Source organism: Brachycentrus maculatus, unplaced genomic scaffold (assembly GCF_059751285.1).
Source record: "Brachycentrus maculatus isolate JH-2025_06_01 unplaced genomic scaffold, ASM5975128v1 h1tg000396l, whole genome shotgun sequence".
Classification (NCBI taxonomy): domain Eukaryota; kingdom Metazoa; phylum Arthropoda; class Insecta; order Trichoptera; family Brachycentridae; genus Brachycentrus; species Brachycentrus maculatus.
In genome coordinates, this window is record NW_028281145.1 from 2,094,983 (window position 1) to 2,112,297 (window position 17,315).

General features: G+C 29.6%; 1 protein-coding gene across 2 annotated transcripts in view; it reads right to left on the minus strand.

The window, feature by feature from the left end:
- Positions 1-17,315, minus strand: part of LOC148302959 (lachesin-like) — a 67,094-nt gene that overhangs the window by 14,868 nt on the left and 34,911 nt on the right. The window contains exons 3-7 of one of the 2 annotated variants that reach the window (XM_088270797.1): positions 16,796-16,929; positions 11,152-11,337; positions 9,910-10,102; positions 5,742-5,870; positions 3,217-3,336 (exon numbers count right to left, since the gene is read on the minus strand). In XM_088270797.1, the coding sequence (XP_088126923.1) occupies positions 3,217-3,336; positions 5,742-5,870; positions 9,910-10,102; positions 11,152-11,337; positions 16,796-16,929 (762 nt within the window). The remainder of the gene's footprint in view (positions 1-3,216; positions 3,337-5,741; positions 5,871-9,909; positions 10,103-11,151; positions 11,338-16,795; positions 16,930-17,315) is intronic. The other variant, XM_088270798.1, reaches the window with a different exon arrangement.

Sequence of the window (17,315 nt, forward strand, 5' to 3'; positions counted from 1 at the left end):
ATATTTACCATATTATGGTAACATATTAATTTTTATGTTTAATGCGAAATGTGAGCCTACTTAACTGAGCACAAGCAATCAAAATTTGGAGCAAATGTGTCATTTTCAAAAAACTAGACTTTTTTCTGCGGCACATCAGCTAATCCCCACGTTACACCAGTGTGCCGGGGCACACACTTTGCGGAACAATGTATTGGACTCTCTCTTATTTTTTAAACTTATTATTTTCCAATGCAAATGCCATTTTTATGTATTGCTTTAAAAAAACTTGCACAGTTAAATTCAGTAACCATAAGTGAAATGAAAGATTTGCCTAAATTACTTTTAATTTATACAGGCAGGTCGTGAGCATCAAAAACCAAAATGCTACTATGCAATAAGTAATAGGTTTGTTTTAATACTTATATTATTTTATTTACTTTTTTTAGACGAGTAATAGAAACAGAGGAAGACTGAAAAAAACTTGGCATGATCAAGTATTTCAAATACTTGAACGTAGTCATGTCAGGAGTGGAAATCGGCGTGTTTGTATGAGAAGATGAATGAGGAACGGATTGTTGTGACTTTTAATTTTGTTTGCCTACCCCTGCGGTGAATCGACGCGATGGTTAGTTAGTAAGTTAAATTTTACTTATATTTCCATGTATTTATGCTACCACGATTGCAAGTTTTTTGAGAATGCGAAACAATATCGTAACATATAAGCACTAAAGGAATTTTTGTAGCTCCTGTATATTGACCTTTCACCACTCATATATTGTATACCCGATATTAACAGATTGTAATTCATTAGGACTGACCGCTGACCACCCGATTCCTTCAATTACTGCCGGAACATATTCAACTCATTGAAGGGAATGGTCGGGTAAGGGGTGGATTTCTAATTATTATTATTTGCATATTTCAGTTCGTGGAACGGGTAGGACGCTACGGTCTGTGACTGTAACAATTTAGTGTCGCGTTTGCTTTTAGTGGGCGAAAAGCATGGACTCTGCGAAATTTACATTGAAACTTCTTTAGAGTTTATTATGCAGTACGAATATGGTAACACAAAATTAGAACTATAAAATAACAATATCTATTTTTACATTTCAATATGATTTAATTAATGTGGATTGAATAGTTTATTTGATATTTTCCTCAATATCAATTAATTATTGTGATTATTTCTTTTTGCTCCTATCTTTATCTCTAATTATTTATTGTTATTACAATGTATTTTGTCCATTATACCCAAAATTACTCGTAATCGACTGGAGTCTTAAAAAATAAAAAAAAATAAACTAACATTGTTTTTGTTTTAATTTTTTATATACTTGTTTGTGCGGTAAAACGGTGTATGATAGAGTCGAATGATAAATTAAAGAAATAATGGAAGGCTTTAAAATAATAAGATTTATTGGTAAATTTAAGAAAATTGTGTCAAGATGGTTTGGATATCTGAAAAGAATTGGTGATAAAGAACGATACGAAATTTATGAAGCAAATGATGTAGTAAATAGACCAGAAGAAGACCGAAGAAAATACTCTATGATCAAGTATTTCAAATACTTGAAAGCAGTAAGATTATGAGGAGATATATAAATATTAAAGAAGCGAATAATTTTGCAAAGAAAGATAAGTATGGCGTTTCATTATCTCTACCTACGCCTGCTAGGAGGCAGCTTAATGGTTAGTTAGTTAGTAATTCAGCACGCTCGGCTACCGTTCTCGAGGTCCCGGGTTCGATTCCCAGTGGGGGTCAAATAAATATAAGTGATTTTTTCACTGTAATATTTATTCAATATTAACCTGGACTGGTACCTGAAGCGGAGGGCTGATCACCTTTCCTTCATGTGTAAACGATCAAGATAACACTGCGTTTATATGAAGCAGTGCCCTATGCACCATTGAGGTGCGGAAAAGGGTTTTATTATTATTATTATTAAAGTTAGTAATTTGTGTTAGCTAAAATACCTGTAATAGTGATACGCATAAAAATACATAAAATATTCGAATTAAAAAAATACTTGATATGGTTTATTTTTCAGAAATCCCTATTTTGGAATTACCATAAGAATAATAAACTCACAATACAATTATTTCCAGTAAAATACAGAATATGATTTAAATTCCTTTGTGGTAAACTGAGTTACGCTGTTTTTCTAATGCATCGGTTTGTTTACTTGTACGCTTCTCTTTGAATCCACTAAAGTTGCTTTTCATTCTTTGAGTTTTCACTACACCAATTATATTATTACATTCACGCTATTGTATTCAATGTTAAACAGATTTAAAATACGACTCCAATGATAAATAATATTTCAATATAATCTTAATACCACAATGCCAGAATACTAACTTGTATAACTGATCTGATTGTGTGAGTGATCGCTTTATACACTTCTGTGACGTTCACCATTCAGCTCATTATTATTCAAGGTTCTTGGATTCCTTTAATATGCTAGTTTTCGTTTGATATATTTGGAAGTGTGGCTAATAGTGGGACAATTGTAAAGTAAAGATAGCTTACAATTTGATGTGAGTAAGAATAACGTTTGTCGATATTAACAAACAATAATAAAATGTAATAAAAGTAATCCTGAAGAAGAGACTGCCAGATATTTTTTTGTTTGTTTTAATGTGAGTAATAAGAATATTTTATTATTCACAACATTTAAAGTGTGTCTTAAAACTTGTTAAAAAATAGATCAAAATATAAGCGACATAAAATAAAATGTTTCCCAGTGTGTAAAAATAATCCGGAGTTCAGATTTTGCATACATCCAAATAAAAGCGTCTCTGCTAAATAAAAGCTTTCACAATTCAGTAAAGATGGCTGCTGTGAACTCATATGCACTGAGTCATGAGATTAATCATATATATAGAATTTCCAAAATTTTGAGTAGTGTTGTCTTCAAGCATGGGGTTGAAACCTTTAGTGCATGTTGGTCTTCGAGTCGACCAAAAATCACAAATGTTAAACATTTTGTGTAGTTTTAAATGTGTAAATGATGCTATGGTTGTGAAGAGTGGTATTGTTCGCATGATGTAGTAGTGAATGTCCTGACGAAGAGACGGGTACGTTTCGAAACCAGTAGACATAAAATCTCGGTGAGTGCTTATAAACTAATATTATGAACATTTTTATAAAAAGATAAAAAAGGAAAAAAGTGGTATTATACACGCGTTTACTTTTTCAAAAATAATTTAAATCAAATAGTAGTGGTGACTTACCGGATTCCCTTGTCCAGTAGTTGATAGCCTTTGGAGAGGCCTCGACGTGGCATTGAAGGGTGACGTCTGTGTCCGGAGGAGCTCCGACCAACTGATTGGGAACTTGGATAAGGGGGTGAACTGGAAAAAAGTTTATTTTTAGGTTTTTGAAAGAAGAAAAAATAGTTAAACTACGATTTTTTTAGTATGCTCTTAGACTCGAACCTGGATTTGACTGATATCCTGTCAAATACTCAATTCACAGTGCTCAATTGTCTGTCATATTAAACGTGTAATTGTGTAATAATCTTTAATGAGTAAGACCTTCAAGCCTTAGTATTTGAAAATGCTTTAAAGAATACAATATAATAAAGCGCGTTGTTAAGAACCGTGTTTGTAGCGTTTAAATTCAGATGATGGCACTATCATTATGTTAGTTAGTAGTTATTTAATATAGTGATAGCGCGATTAAATTTAAACTACACTAACCAACTCCGGTCGATGTTCGATGGTGATATAAGGAAATAATGCAAGGCTAAAATTAGCATAATGGATAAAATTATGAAAGGTGTGTTGAGGTGTATGCGAAGAAAGAACGATGAAACGAATTTATAAGGCGATATACTGTATAGATAAATCATGATAAACTTATTTGTTGGTATTGTGTTTATATTTTTGATACTAAAGCATATGTAAAATTATGCACATGCACTATTTTTGATTTTACGAATATTAACTTTTTTTGATAATCGTTATAAATAATCGTTATAATAAATCATACAACTGTTGTTGATTATCGTTTCATATTATCAGAACTGTAGATAATTTACTTTTTCATACTACTCTGTCTAAGCAAAAAATCTTCGCTTCAATCTTTTTGTACATACCTGGCAATTGTTTCGACTACTCGCCAAAAATTGAAGTGAAAAAAATCTTTAAATCGACGTATTTCGTTTTTGTGTATAATTGCGTGGCATGAAACTTAACAAGCATTCTGACAAGTTTTTAAATAAACCTGTAAAAAGAATCTTGTATAAGGCAGCCGGAAGATTTCTAATTTTTAATTCGATATAATTAAATTGCGAAGAATGTTCCTGTGACAAGTGAAAATAAACTTTTCCTATTTATTTAATTCCATTACCGATCCCGTGATTCGGGGAGGATAAGAGGAAAGCGTTCTCCCTTTCGACCAGCCTCGGTCTGCCATTTCAGAATTTAATTGACACGGTAATGAGGACGCAAATTAGAAAAGTTTGCAGATTCTTGGCTTATCGCATCCGCATATTGACAGTCTGATTTCTTTGCTATGACATGGTGGGAATGCGGCTCGAGAGGAACGTGGATTCGGCTATCTCGGAGATTAAGGATTAATTATCCCGAAAAGTTTGTAGCAATGTTGAAATGTCGGACGTTCGATAAGTTATTTCACTGAAGGGGTTATCAAATTCCTATTATTCCTATAGGTAACTTGTAACGACCGGAAACCGTTTAATTCTGAAGCGGCCTAAAATCCAGATATTATTATTTATTTATTTTGCTTTAAATTTGTAAATCTCATGCTATTTAAGCCATGTATTGGTGTCAAATAATACTAACCTATTATAATAATATCAACATTTGTCTTAAGCTACAAAAAAATATTAATGGTTTCACAATGCCTTCCTTTCCCCAAAAATTAATATATGTACGTATTCGTACCTACATTGACTATTGTTGTCGCTCGTAAATTATTACTGCACATGTTAAAACCAGTCCAAAATGAGGACCATGGTCCATTTAATCTTCACATTCGTGTGAAAATGCAATAACTAGGCGATACAATTGTCACGAATATATTTTTTCAGTTGTTTTTTTTAAACAAAAAATAAAACTAAGTAGACTTAAAATCAGTGTTTTACAGGCATAACATACGTAATTCCGTCTGTTATGCCTGTAAGAAACGTTGCATTGCGCTACGACTAGAGTGTGCTATGTCAGATTTTTTATTTATTTTAAACATTAAATATACAGATTTAATATTCAAAATAATATTTTATCTGGATATGAGATATTATAATACGTGGACGTTTGCGTGGCTTTGTTGCGGCTAAGTCTGGTTATTTGAAATGCTTGAAAGAATTCAATAACAAGAATACAATACAATAACAATACAACATAAAACGCGTTGTTAAGAACCGAGTTTGTAGCATTTAATTTCAGATGATGGTACTGTCATTAGGTTAGTAGGTAGTTATTTAATAATAGCGCGATTAAAATTCAATTCGACTATGACATTCAGAATAAATTCTCGTTTATTTATTTTTAATAAAGAGAGCCTGAAATAAAATGTATTTTTCAGTAGATGATTGATTATTAACAAAAAAATTATTTTGTTCTATCAGACACTGGATTGTTCACCCTATGAATGATATATTAAAACAATGTATTAAGGGTTATATAACATACTTGTATATACTCGTACTTGTTTATATATCTGTCTGAATAAGTGTTTATCAAAAAAATGTTAACGAAAATCAGTAAAGTAAGTTATTTTTTTGTTTACTTACAATGCACGTGAAGCATCATCCTTTTACTGACGGAAGGAGGCACTCCATTGGCTGCTATACACAAATAGGCTCCCATTTCGGATCTTGTTACTTTTGTGAGAGAAAGGACCTCCCCTTCTATGGATTGAACTGAAACAATGACACGACAATAAGTCATATGAAAATTTATCTCTAATATCTGTGAAGCATAAAACTAAATAAATCAGGAGTTATTTTTTTGTTGTTTTACAATATACTATGTGAAGTAAATTATGGTGTTTTTTATAAGAATCGTTTTCCATAAAATATACATTTTTAATGAAAAAAACAGTAATGATTTATATTATACTAGATTTACTCGACAACGCGTTGCTTTATCTCAATTTGATTAAATGAAAAATAATAAAGTACTCATTTCAAATATGTATAATTTTACCATGTGATGCAATAAAAATATAAAAAAACTAACAATAATGCAACCGAAAACATTGAAAATACTTTCTGATAGCAGTGTCAAGACGCAGTATGTCTACCATGAGCAATGTTTTGTATTGAACAAATTGCTGTTATGTTCAACAGATGGCGCTGCTATTATGGTAAAATTGTATTTTTCTTATCTTTTACATTTTTATTTCTTCTGATAAAAACTCGCGTATTCGAATACAACTTAAGGCAAAAATAATTCAAGAAATTAGTAAACAACTTTAGGACATGAAATATTTTTAACGACCATACATTTACATGTTCTTTATATAAATCAATTTTTTGTATTTTTTCATTGAACTGTCGTAAATTATTCGATGAATTAAAGCAATAACTAAATGGCTTATTAAAGAGAAATAAAATTGAAATACAAAAAAATTTCAGTTGACTTTAATTATTTTATGTATTAATTTTAAATCAAACACAGATTTTTTGAGTCTACTAAGTTGTATTTTATTAACAAAAACACATAAAAAATTATATTGTGACAATTGTTTCGCCTTGTTACGGCATTATCAACATTCGTTTGATGCCCTAACAAGGCGAAACAATTGTCACAATGTAATTTTTTATGTGTTTTTGTTAATAAAATACAACTTAGTAGACTCAAAAAATCTGTGTTTGATTTAAAATTATTACATAAATTAAAATGGAGTTCTACAAATTAAACGCCAAATCAATAAAAAAAATAGACTTTAATTATTTTTGTATAAAAAATATGCTATTGGATCAAAAATAGCTATTAATAACATAAATGTAATGCTTAAAGAGCCAAATAATATGAAGTCCAAATGAACGTTATAACGTCTGTATCCGAAAGGCGAACGGATGCATGTCCGAAACGAAAATGTTCAAAGTTTACCCGAACATCCTTTTGTTTCAAAGGAATTACGGTTGTTATATTCATAAACACCTTGGCATTATTAATTCCTTTTGTACTTTGAATTGCATATCTCTCCTCCTAACTATATGTTTTCAGCATCATCCCCTGTCCACCGATTATGGTTCTGAAAATGTATGCATCTTCGGTACAGATATTATGTACCCACAGAACGTAAAGGAGAGACAGTTTGGAATCGGTTAACCATTCAATACTAAGATACATAATCAATGATACTATTTCAATGTTTGTGTGAAGCAAAATTCAATGTACTATATTCTCAAAGGTATAAATTTTCAATTAAGTTTGTCTCTTTACTTAGTCATGGAGGATTTACTTGCAAAAGCAAGAAACTTAATGTAAGTACAGCGAATAAACTTATATCATACATTATTATAAGTTGTCAAACAGCTCGTGAAGCAAAATAACAAATGAAGTTATTTTTGAAAATCTTACTAATTTATTTTTTTGGTATCTGAGAACTATAATAAAAGCAAATAAAGGTTTTTTAAAAAGTATTATTAATTCTCTAACTATTCGCACTAAGAATGACAAATCAATAAGTAAATTATAGGTGTCTTAACTTGAGAAGAAGCATTTATCGTTTTTAAACGAAAGAAGATGGAAGTCTGACCTTTTATTTTTTTTAATTTTATTTATTCGGGAATTGTACAGCTTACATATAAAAAAAATATATAAAATAATAGTTACATTAACAATAATAAACATTACATTATATTAACAAAAAATAGTTACGTTAAAAAAAAACAATAAAACAATTCCACATTTATGTTGTAAAACTCTTAAAAAACATTCAGAGATTAAACAAAAAAAGGGTATTTTATAAAATAATAGATTTAGCAGGAAGGAGAAGGAAAGGAGAGGAATTAATAAGCGTGGTTAAATGATTTTTTTTTTCTAGGTAAGAAGTTTAAAGATATTTTTATAAATATACATACATATGTACATATACATACGCATACATACACACACACATATATATATATATATATATATATATATATATATATATATATATATATATATATATATATATATATATATATATATATATATATATATATATATATATATATATATATATATATATATATATATATATATATATATATATATATATATATATATATACATATACATACGTATACATATTCATCATTCATTTCGGGGCTTTATAGCATTTGGCTGGTTTAAGAAATCACTTTTTACGCTTGTGCAATGTTCACACTCATAGCATATTTGAATCTAGATATGGCAAAGTGGGTTGAGAACCTAAAACTTTTACCTTAAAGTTTATGACAATAACCACGAGATTACAACCTAATAAATAAAAACGTAAATGTTAATTCGTTTAAAATCTTAAATCATCTAAAGTTTTTCATGTATTGCATAAAATTTTTGACACAACGTTGGCTTGCACTTAAAAAAGTGAAATGAAAAAAAAATCTACATAGTATCTATCATGTTTTCACCCAAGATTTTGATAAAATAAACCACCGTTTCACAATGAACTTTACTGTAAAAAAAAGATTTAATACGAAAAAAAAAGAAAATCAAAAGAAAGTAAAATTTTGCTTTTAAAATAAAACCTTTTTGTTAGAGTATTTTATTCATTGAGTTATTTGTATAAATAGATTTACGGATCTAGAAATTACCACTCGATTCATCTATAAAAAGTCAATTGATTCTCTACCCAATGAGTCAAAAGTACCGACTGTATTTAATCAAAGTAATTGTAAAGAGTTTGCCATTATTCTCCGAAGTGTCTATCTAATTGACAAATTCATTTCGAGTCCTAGTCATTGGTCCTCGGAATAAATTCTGCTGATTGACTTTGGAGAAGCGGTGTAGTTCGGGGGTTGGGGACGTGCAAGGGCGTGTTTAATCATCCTTTCTACGGGTGTCAGGCCCTGAGAAATGTCGATCGGAAAGTTTTAGGACTAAGTTACCGCAAGTCTTTGTGATACACTGCGGGAGTAGTTAATTATTCCACCCTGTACTCGGTCTAAATCCCGCCGGATTAACTGGAACGCTGTGACGAAGTGTGGAAGGGCGGCTAAAGCGAGACGGTGGCGGTGATTTCGAGCAATGCAACTAAACTACTTAATTGTATTGTTTTAATTACATAAAGTTAAACTATAGTGGGATGTTAAAAATAAACGTACCGAAAGCTAAAGTTTAATAGTGTAACCATTTAAAAAAATTGTAACGATTATGAAATGTTTTGAATATGAAAAATTGTTTATTATCATTATTTTTTCAAGTTTAATTTCTATTTGATTTGTATTCTCTCATCCAGATATTTTTAAATGAAAATATATATTTTTACTCTCAATACCTCTTTTTCTACACTTTTTTCAAATATCTTGAAGGCACAAAAAATAGCTGTGTTCATGAATTTCATAAAAATATGTATATACCAAATAAAACAGTATTTTATTCTATCATATTCAAAATGTTTTAAATTTCAAATATCGTGATACAAACAAAATACTGTTTAATGTTGTACTGTTTTTTTTTTAATATTTTAGAATTTTAATTCTTTTTACATTTGTAAAATAACAATATGTTATAAGCTTTTTTTGTTTTTTTAAATTTTTAAATTTTATTTTATGTTTTGATTACATTCAGTTTCCTTTTTAAGGTAAAAGTACTCTAAAGTAGAATACTATTAAATCTAAATAAAAAAATAAAAACTTACTGATACTACACAAAATGTCCGATGAGTGGAAATTAAAATCAAAAGATAAAACAAACGGTAACTTATGTATGTAACAGTGAATATTTTAGATTTTTCGTACATACCCTTAGTTTTGCCTTGTGGTCCTCCCCTGGCAATGATCTCCCCGGCGTCCTCTCTCCTCCACACGACCTTGGGTTTGGGGTGTCCCCTGGCCTTGCATACCAACTTGGCAGATCCTCCTTCGGGGACCATCATGTCTCCCGAGGTCTCTTCGTATATAATATCAGGTGGTATTACCACCTCCAAGAATGCTGTCTAAAATTAAAACTGCAGTTCAAGACGCAAAAAGGGTTGATAAAAAAAGCAATTTAAGACGTAAATAATATTTTTTAACTTCTCATCCGTTATTTCTCAAAACGAAAATGTAAAATATGAAATTTATATAATATGGATACAATTTTTAAAGTAAGCAATTCAAGAAGAAAAGGGATCAGAAAAATAATTATAAAACTAAAGATTTTTTTTTGTTATTTTTTTAAATTGGTTAATGGAAAAAAAGATTTTTAGTGGAATTCATTATTCGATTCTATTAATTTTTATTCAATATTTGAAGAGCTGAACACCGAATGGGGAAATTATGTTGTTTTTTCTGTAAACAATTTAGTGTTTAGTTAATTTTCATGAAAAAATTTATTAATGTTGATTTTTTAATTCTTAAGTTAGTAATTTTGAAGGTTATATTTTTTTATAAGTTTTTTTTTATTTAAAAAAATGGAACCAATCACACGAATAGCGGATATCACATCCCAGAAATAACATACTTACCACCCTTAAAAATAAGACCAAAAGAGAAAAAAAAATATTTGAAGCACTTACATTGTGATTTTCCATTTTATAATTAAAATGTAACCTTGTTTTAAGATCACTAAAAATATCATATTATAACTTAATTACAATGTCTTCCGGTTTCAAAGCTAACTGCTTCTTTACCAAGACTGATTTCAGTCTTGATGAAGAAGCGGTTAGCTTCGAAATCGGTAGACATTATAATTAAGTTATAATATAATATTTATAATGATTTTAAAACAAAGTTACATTTTAATTATAAAAAGAGAAAAACATATTGTGACCAACTGCATGAATGAATAAATTATGCATAAGTTTGAACAAAAAAAAACAAAAACCTTCCAAAATTAACAATTTTATGATATCTAATAGTCGTCGAAAGCCTAAAGAGGAGTGCGATAGCCTTTTTAGTATTGATACTATTGTAAAAAGCTCCAAACAAATCGGGTCTTAAGGGTCACACGAATCCCTGCGGATTTCACCACTTCATTCGACTGTTTTTTATTATTTATTCTTACCTGCATTTTCATCGGGTCGGTATTGACCTGGCACATGTACTGCCCCCTGTCCTCTCTCTTCACGCCCCTGATGTTGAGTGTCCACGTGTTGTAGTCGTTGTGCGTGACGGACAGACGCGCGTTATTGGTGATCACGTGTTCGTGGATAGCCAGGATCGCCTTCGTGTCGGCCTTGATCCAAGCCACCTGATTGGTCCAACGCCACGAACGGTGTGTATGTATAAGTGTGGATAACAATCAGACAAACTTTAGATAACCACATTTACAGGATATCGCATTGAAAGGAATTTCAGACATATTTATTGAGGAAAAGCATTCACCAAATATTTAATTAAGAATTTTATTTTGTATTTTATTTTTATAAGGAAATTAAATATTATCATAAAAAGCATGTAAATAATTAAGAATAATATTTATAATTTTTTCCAGTTACCATTTTAAAAAATGGTTAAGGTATTTACATAATTCTTTTTGGCTTGTCTTATTTCAATTTTAAATATAAAAAAAATACACAAATTAAAATAAATGAATGTATATTTATGAATAACAGTAATGGTTTATAAGAAAAGGATTCAAATAATTTTTTTTTAACGACAACGAGAAACTGCGTGTTCGTTTTTTTGTAGATTTTTATTATTTGCTGTTTTTCAATATTCAAACTTATTTATTTTGATCACTATCCATAGTGTTATTCAAAACATAGAAAATGCATTGATGAGTTTTTTTTTTATTTGAATGGAAACAAAAAAAGACATTTAGAATACTTATGATTTTCCTAAAAAATATAACGTGTATCTTTTAAATTAGATTTTTTTTAAAACTAAGTCATTGCATTGAAAATGGCATTGAATTACTAAATGAAGAATATCCTTAGGACATAATAATTTATTTAATTCGTTTCATAAAATCTCTCATTGAACGTTAACTTGTGTTTTGGATTTGTAGTCGCTAATATTATATTTGACTCTGTTTGTGTGCCTATTATTTTTTTAAAACTCTTTTTGATGGACTAGTAAAAGATCTGAAATAATTTCTGGATTGATTTGTAATTATAAAATATGTAGGTTATATCAATATTACAAAATAAAATATCAATAAAAAAAAATCCTTGATAATGCTTTTTCTTAATATGGTTAGTAGTACAGTTAGGCAATTTTCTGCCAAACAACGAGTCCTTGTAATAATATTATTTTATCACATCCTTTAATTGCTTATTCTAGGTTCCTTACCCATTTACAAGACCTAAAATTTTCGAGGAATATCATTATATTGATAATTAATTCATGAATAATGCCTTTATCATATTATGATACGTAATTCCTTAACTACACTATTTGCACAATGTTTCAAACACAGTTTATACTTCACCTTAGATCCTCGCGCTGAAACTGACATGAATTAGAATATTTGTGCAGAATAGACAGTAAGATATTCATACTTAAAATATTTAAGGGCAATGAAACGTGTAATTCCTTAAATAAAACAGTTCATTGTCTGACACGGAATGAATTAATTTGAAACCAACATTACATTTTTGATCATATCGCTCACTCCTTTCAAGAAAATCATAAATAAAAAATCGTCAATTTTCAGTTGAGCAAGTTTTCGGAATGCCCACAAAATGTACTATATCCCAGCAAAAGAGGCATATTTTTAACTTAATATTTACCCGCTACAGGGCAGAAAGTGTTGTTTTTGCATTTTGAAGAAGGGGTGTTGTTTAATTCTTTTTTTTAAATGTACTAAATATTTTTCAAATGGAGAAAAAACCTTCAGGTTTTACTTAAAACGATCTATTGCACAGTAAAAAGTTCAACAAGTGGCTTGATATTTATTTTTAATACATTGTGTTATATTTTTAAACATTAAAAACGTTCACCTGAAAAATCAAGTTTTTTGATTTATGACGTTCTTGAAAGGAGTGAGCGATATGTAAGCATCTGAATTTTAAATTTTAAAACATAAAACAACCAATTTTTATAGTCTTTTATAATGTTTAATATTGTATATAGTACACGGTTTGCAAAAATCAATACTTAACGTATATCTTGAACGATTTTGGCATATTCGTATTAAATTTTGATGTGTATTGTCGTGAAGTTAATGTTACCAATAATATTTTTTGACAGAAAAGGAGCAAACTTAAAAATGTATTAAAACTTCACTAATATAAAGAAATCAAGTATTTAGAATCAATCCTCGGATTGTAATTGGAAACTTATACAAATAAACACGAAACAGCAACGTTGAAACCATTACATTTAATAGAAAAAAGTAGGATGAAATTGACATAATGTCAGTTGTTGGTTCCATAATCCTCAATCGAGTAAAATAAATGTATTCTCTTTACGTCATCCCTTGATTTAATAGAATTCAAATATGTCAAAGAGCATTATTAATTATTTTACAAAATAAAATGAGCGTTTTAAAACCGTTGACAATGTACTGTTTTAAAATATAAAAATACGAAATATGATGCTTAAAAATAGTATGTTTGGAAACGAAAAACTCTTCATAAGGTTTAATAACAGTTGAGATTAAATTCGAATGAAACACATATTTCAGAAAAAGAGAAAACAACCATTATTTTTTATTTACATAATTTAATGTGCTGTGCTGTGGGTGCTGAAGGTTAGAAAATAGTGCTTTTGTTCAAGTACGTTACAAGTTTAACTAATTTTTCAAATATACACAAGACCATCATGAAACTTAGATATTAATTCTTGGTAAAAATATTTTAACATCCAAGTAAAAATAAAATAGAAGTGCAGGTTTAAAAAAAAAAACACCTTGTTTTCATTTTTGAGACAAATAATAGTTCGACCTTATGACTTTTTTATGGTTGTAAAATATGTAAAGGAAAAACAAGGTATTTTTTTTCAGAAATGAAGAAAGATAGATTATTTATAGAGAAGGGGTCATGTGAAAGAGTTAGTATCTATTTCGTGTAGAAATATTTAGGATATAGACATATTTTGGCAAAATATAATATTTTACCCTTAAGAAAAAAAAATCTCGAAAAAAAAAGTTTTATTTATTCAAATCTTTTCACATGGAATTGTTTTGCGGATTTCGCAGATTAAAGTATTTTTCAAATGAATTTTTCAGATTTAAAAATTCAAACGTGATAAAACTTTGCGTAAAATACGCTATTATAACATTATCGTCTATAATTACAACGTAATATAAAATTCATAGAAACATAAAAATCTTTATTTTAATCGATTAATATCCATTTCATAAATTTCTACACCAGACAGATATAAAATAAATATTTTCATACCATTACCATCACAAACCAGTGTGTGCATAAGGTGCAGGTTCTAAAGTATTGATATATGTAAAGGGTGCAAAATTGGTGCAACTTGGTGCGTTTTGTAGCATTTTCGTGCAAGGAAAGGTACAATTATTTGGAAAGGGAAAAATAAAATAAATTGAATCAAATTTCAATATGGGAATACTCAAAGTAAAAGGAAATTTATAGGTCAGTCATAAAAACATCGATAAAAAGGGAGTCGGGAAATGGTAGTACCAAAAAGTTTCTCTCGCATATACTTACGTATTTTTGGTTTCATAGGTAAAAACAATTTAGAAGGTTAGAATTTTGTCAAAATATATATTTTTAATTAGAAAATCAATTTATTGGTGGAGGGTTTATGTGCTAAACTATTTGGGTGCAATATGCTAAGGTGTTCTGGATATCTTCAAGCAGGTGTTACAGAGGTATAACATTATATCAATTTCATCATTCAGGGTTGTCTTAAGGTGTGTTTCTGGCAAGCTCAGAGTGCAAAAGTTGTCTAGTATTATCCACCATGAAATAAATATATAAATTTGTCTTATAATGGATAAAAAACACCAATAATATAAAACATGTGTCTTTAACGCAGTAAAGTATTTTACGCAGAGAAAATTTATCGTTAAAATATTATTAACCAAATAATTTCATAATAAAATTTCTTTAAAATATCTCACGATAATTTGATAAGACGGTGGATAATACCAAAACGAAGGTAGTGTATTAAATCTAAGAAAAGCCTTCTCTAAAGTGCATTTCAAGAGACAGTTTTAGAGTGAAGAAGTTTAGAGGGTGAAATAGCCCGTAAGTTGTGTCGAGAACTTTCGGACTTATTTCACAAAAAGAGACGTACAAATTCACAAGTGCTTAGAGTTATAGTGCTGTACTTTTGGACTGAGATGTAGAATGATTGAGTGCTTTGAGATACAAAATTTGTACAAAAAACTCTTTTACGGTTAAAAATAATTAGGAATACAAAAAAAAATTGTATAGTAAAAACATTGTTAACATTACGGTATGGTAATTAAACACTCTCGTCAAGTTAAAGATGAATGATAAGGAGAGCGTTAAATTTATTTTTATTTATTTTTGTTTTTTACATTAGATCACAATGTACAAAAATACAGCTTAAAATATGAATGGCAATTTATTATTTATTTTTAAATACAAAAATAAAAAGCTCGTGCTTTAAATATTTGCATTTCGTGGATCATTGTACATTCTAGTCCAAAAGTTATGAGATGAGAGTGCGATATTATATCTGTTGACATTTCCCTAAGTGCTTTGTGCTCTAATAGTGAGAGAAGAGTGGATGCAGAGAGGGTGTCAGAGGGCATAAATATTTCAAGTCTTTTCTTCATTATTCTCAGGAAAATTATGTTAATTACGTTGACGCTAAAATGCCACTGTATTTAAACAAAATTCACATTAAATGTTCATAAACTTAATTTTTATATTTTTAAAATATTCATTTTTAAGTTGCTGGTAAACGTATACAGTTTTCGTAATTATAAGGGAGTGAGGTGTTAAAATTATTTACATTTTAAAAAATTTGAAATTTTCATATATTTTATTTTATATAAGGTGACGATGAGTTAAAAAAATAAAATTATTCACCTAAAATAAAATTAAATGTTTGATCACCGAATACAAATCAAATATATACGAATAAAACAGATTGATTGAATCATGTTTATAATATCATAGTGTTAATAAATAAAAAAAATAATTTGTGTTTATTAAGTAATACTCAGAGTACTTCAAAATCATACGAATACAATATTATACCACTTTTTCAAAAAAAAAATGGATAACACATTTCCTTAAATGTAAGAATCCTTTTATTTCAAAAGGGATTCTCTTCTCACAAGTTAAGCTTTGTGTCAAAAAACGGCGTTTGTTACAGTTTAAAAAAATACGATAATTTCTGTTTCCAACAGTGGATGAAGAAAACTGATGTAATTGATTTTTTTTCAATAAAATTAAACAAACATTTTCTTTTGCTACTAAATACTAAAAACTATAGTTTTATGGTTAGTAAGTTAGAAATTAAGCCAACAAAATTATGAATTATTATAGCTAACAAAATGACAAATCGGATTTTGTTCGTGTTTTTTTGTACGTTACAGTACTTTAAAATTGAGAATATGCAGACTGAAATATTTAGGGCCCTCTTCTACTCGAGAGTATATAGTGACGTATGCAAGTGCGTGTGTTCTAGAAGGTGAGACAGAGACAGAGAGAGGCGGAGTGAGAGTGACAGTGAGAGAGAGAGATAGAGTGAGAGAGACCAAGTGGTGCAGGGCAGGCGGGGCACAACCAAAAGTAAGTCGAGAGGATACACACCCTGGCGGTGGCGGAGTCGCCACTCACCCTGTAACCTCCGAGGTTGTTTACCACGCAGGTGAAGGTCGCGTCACGACCCTGCGCGATGGTCACGTTCTCCAGGGGGTAGAGAAAGTCCGGCTCGAACCCGAGAGCTGTGAAAAACATAAAAAAACAGTATTGTTTATTGATTCGGCATCAACCTTTCCCTTTGAGTGTTTGTGCCCTACACGTGTGACTACGACATTTTAGCGTGATCGAATTTACGCGCACCGTGATCACGCATCGATCCGAAGAAAGAGGGCCAAAAACCAATACAAGCCAATCATCCGTTTTATAATGCTAACCGGACTGCCGGATAGTAAAATTCCATGTAGTGCACAAGCGCCCTTACGGTGCTAAAAAAACTTCCGCATGCAACGGTATCTATTATATTTTATATTGATATTCTTATTTTTTAAGTCGAGTTGTAGTAAATACATTTTCCGGGAGGGGAAGGTTAGCTTTTTGGAATGACGAGTTCCTTATTTAAAAAAAAAAC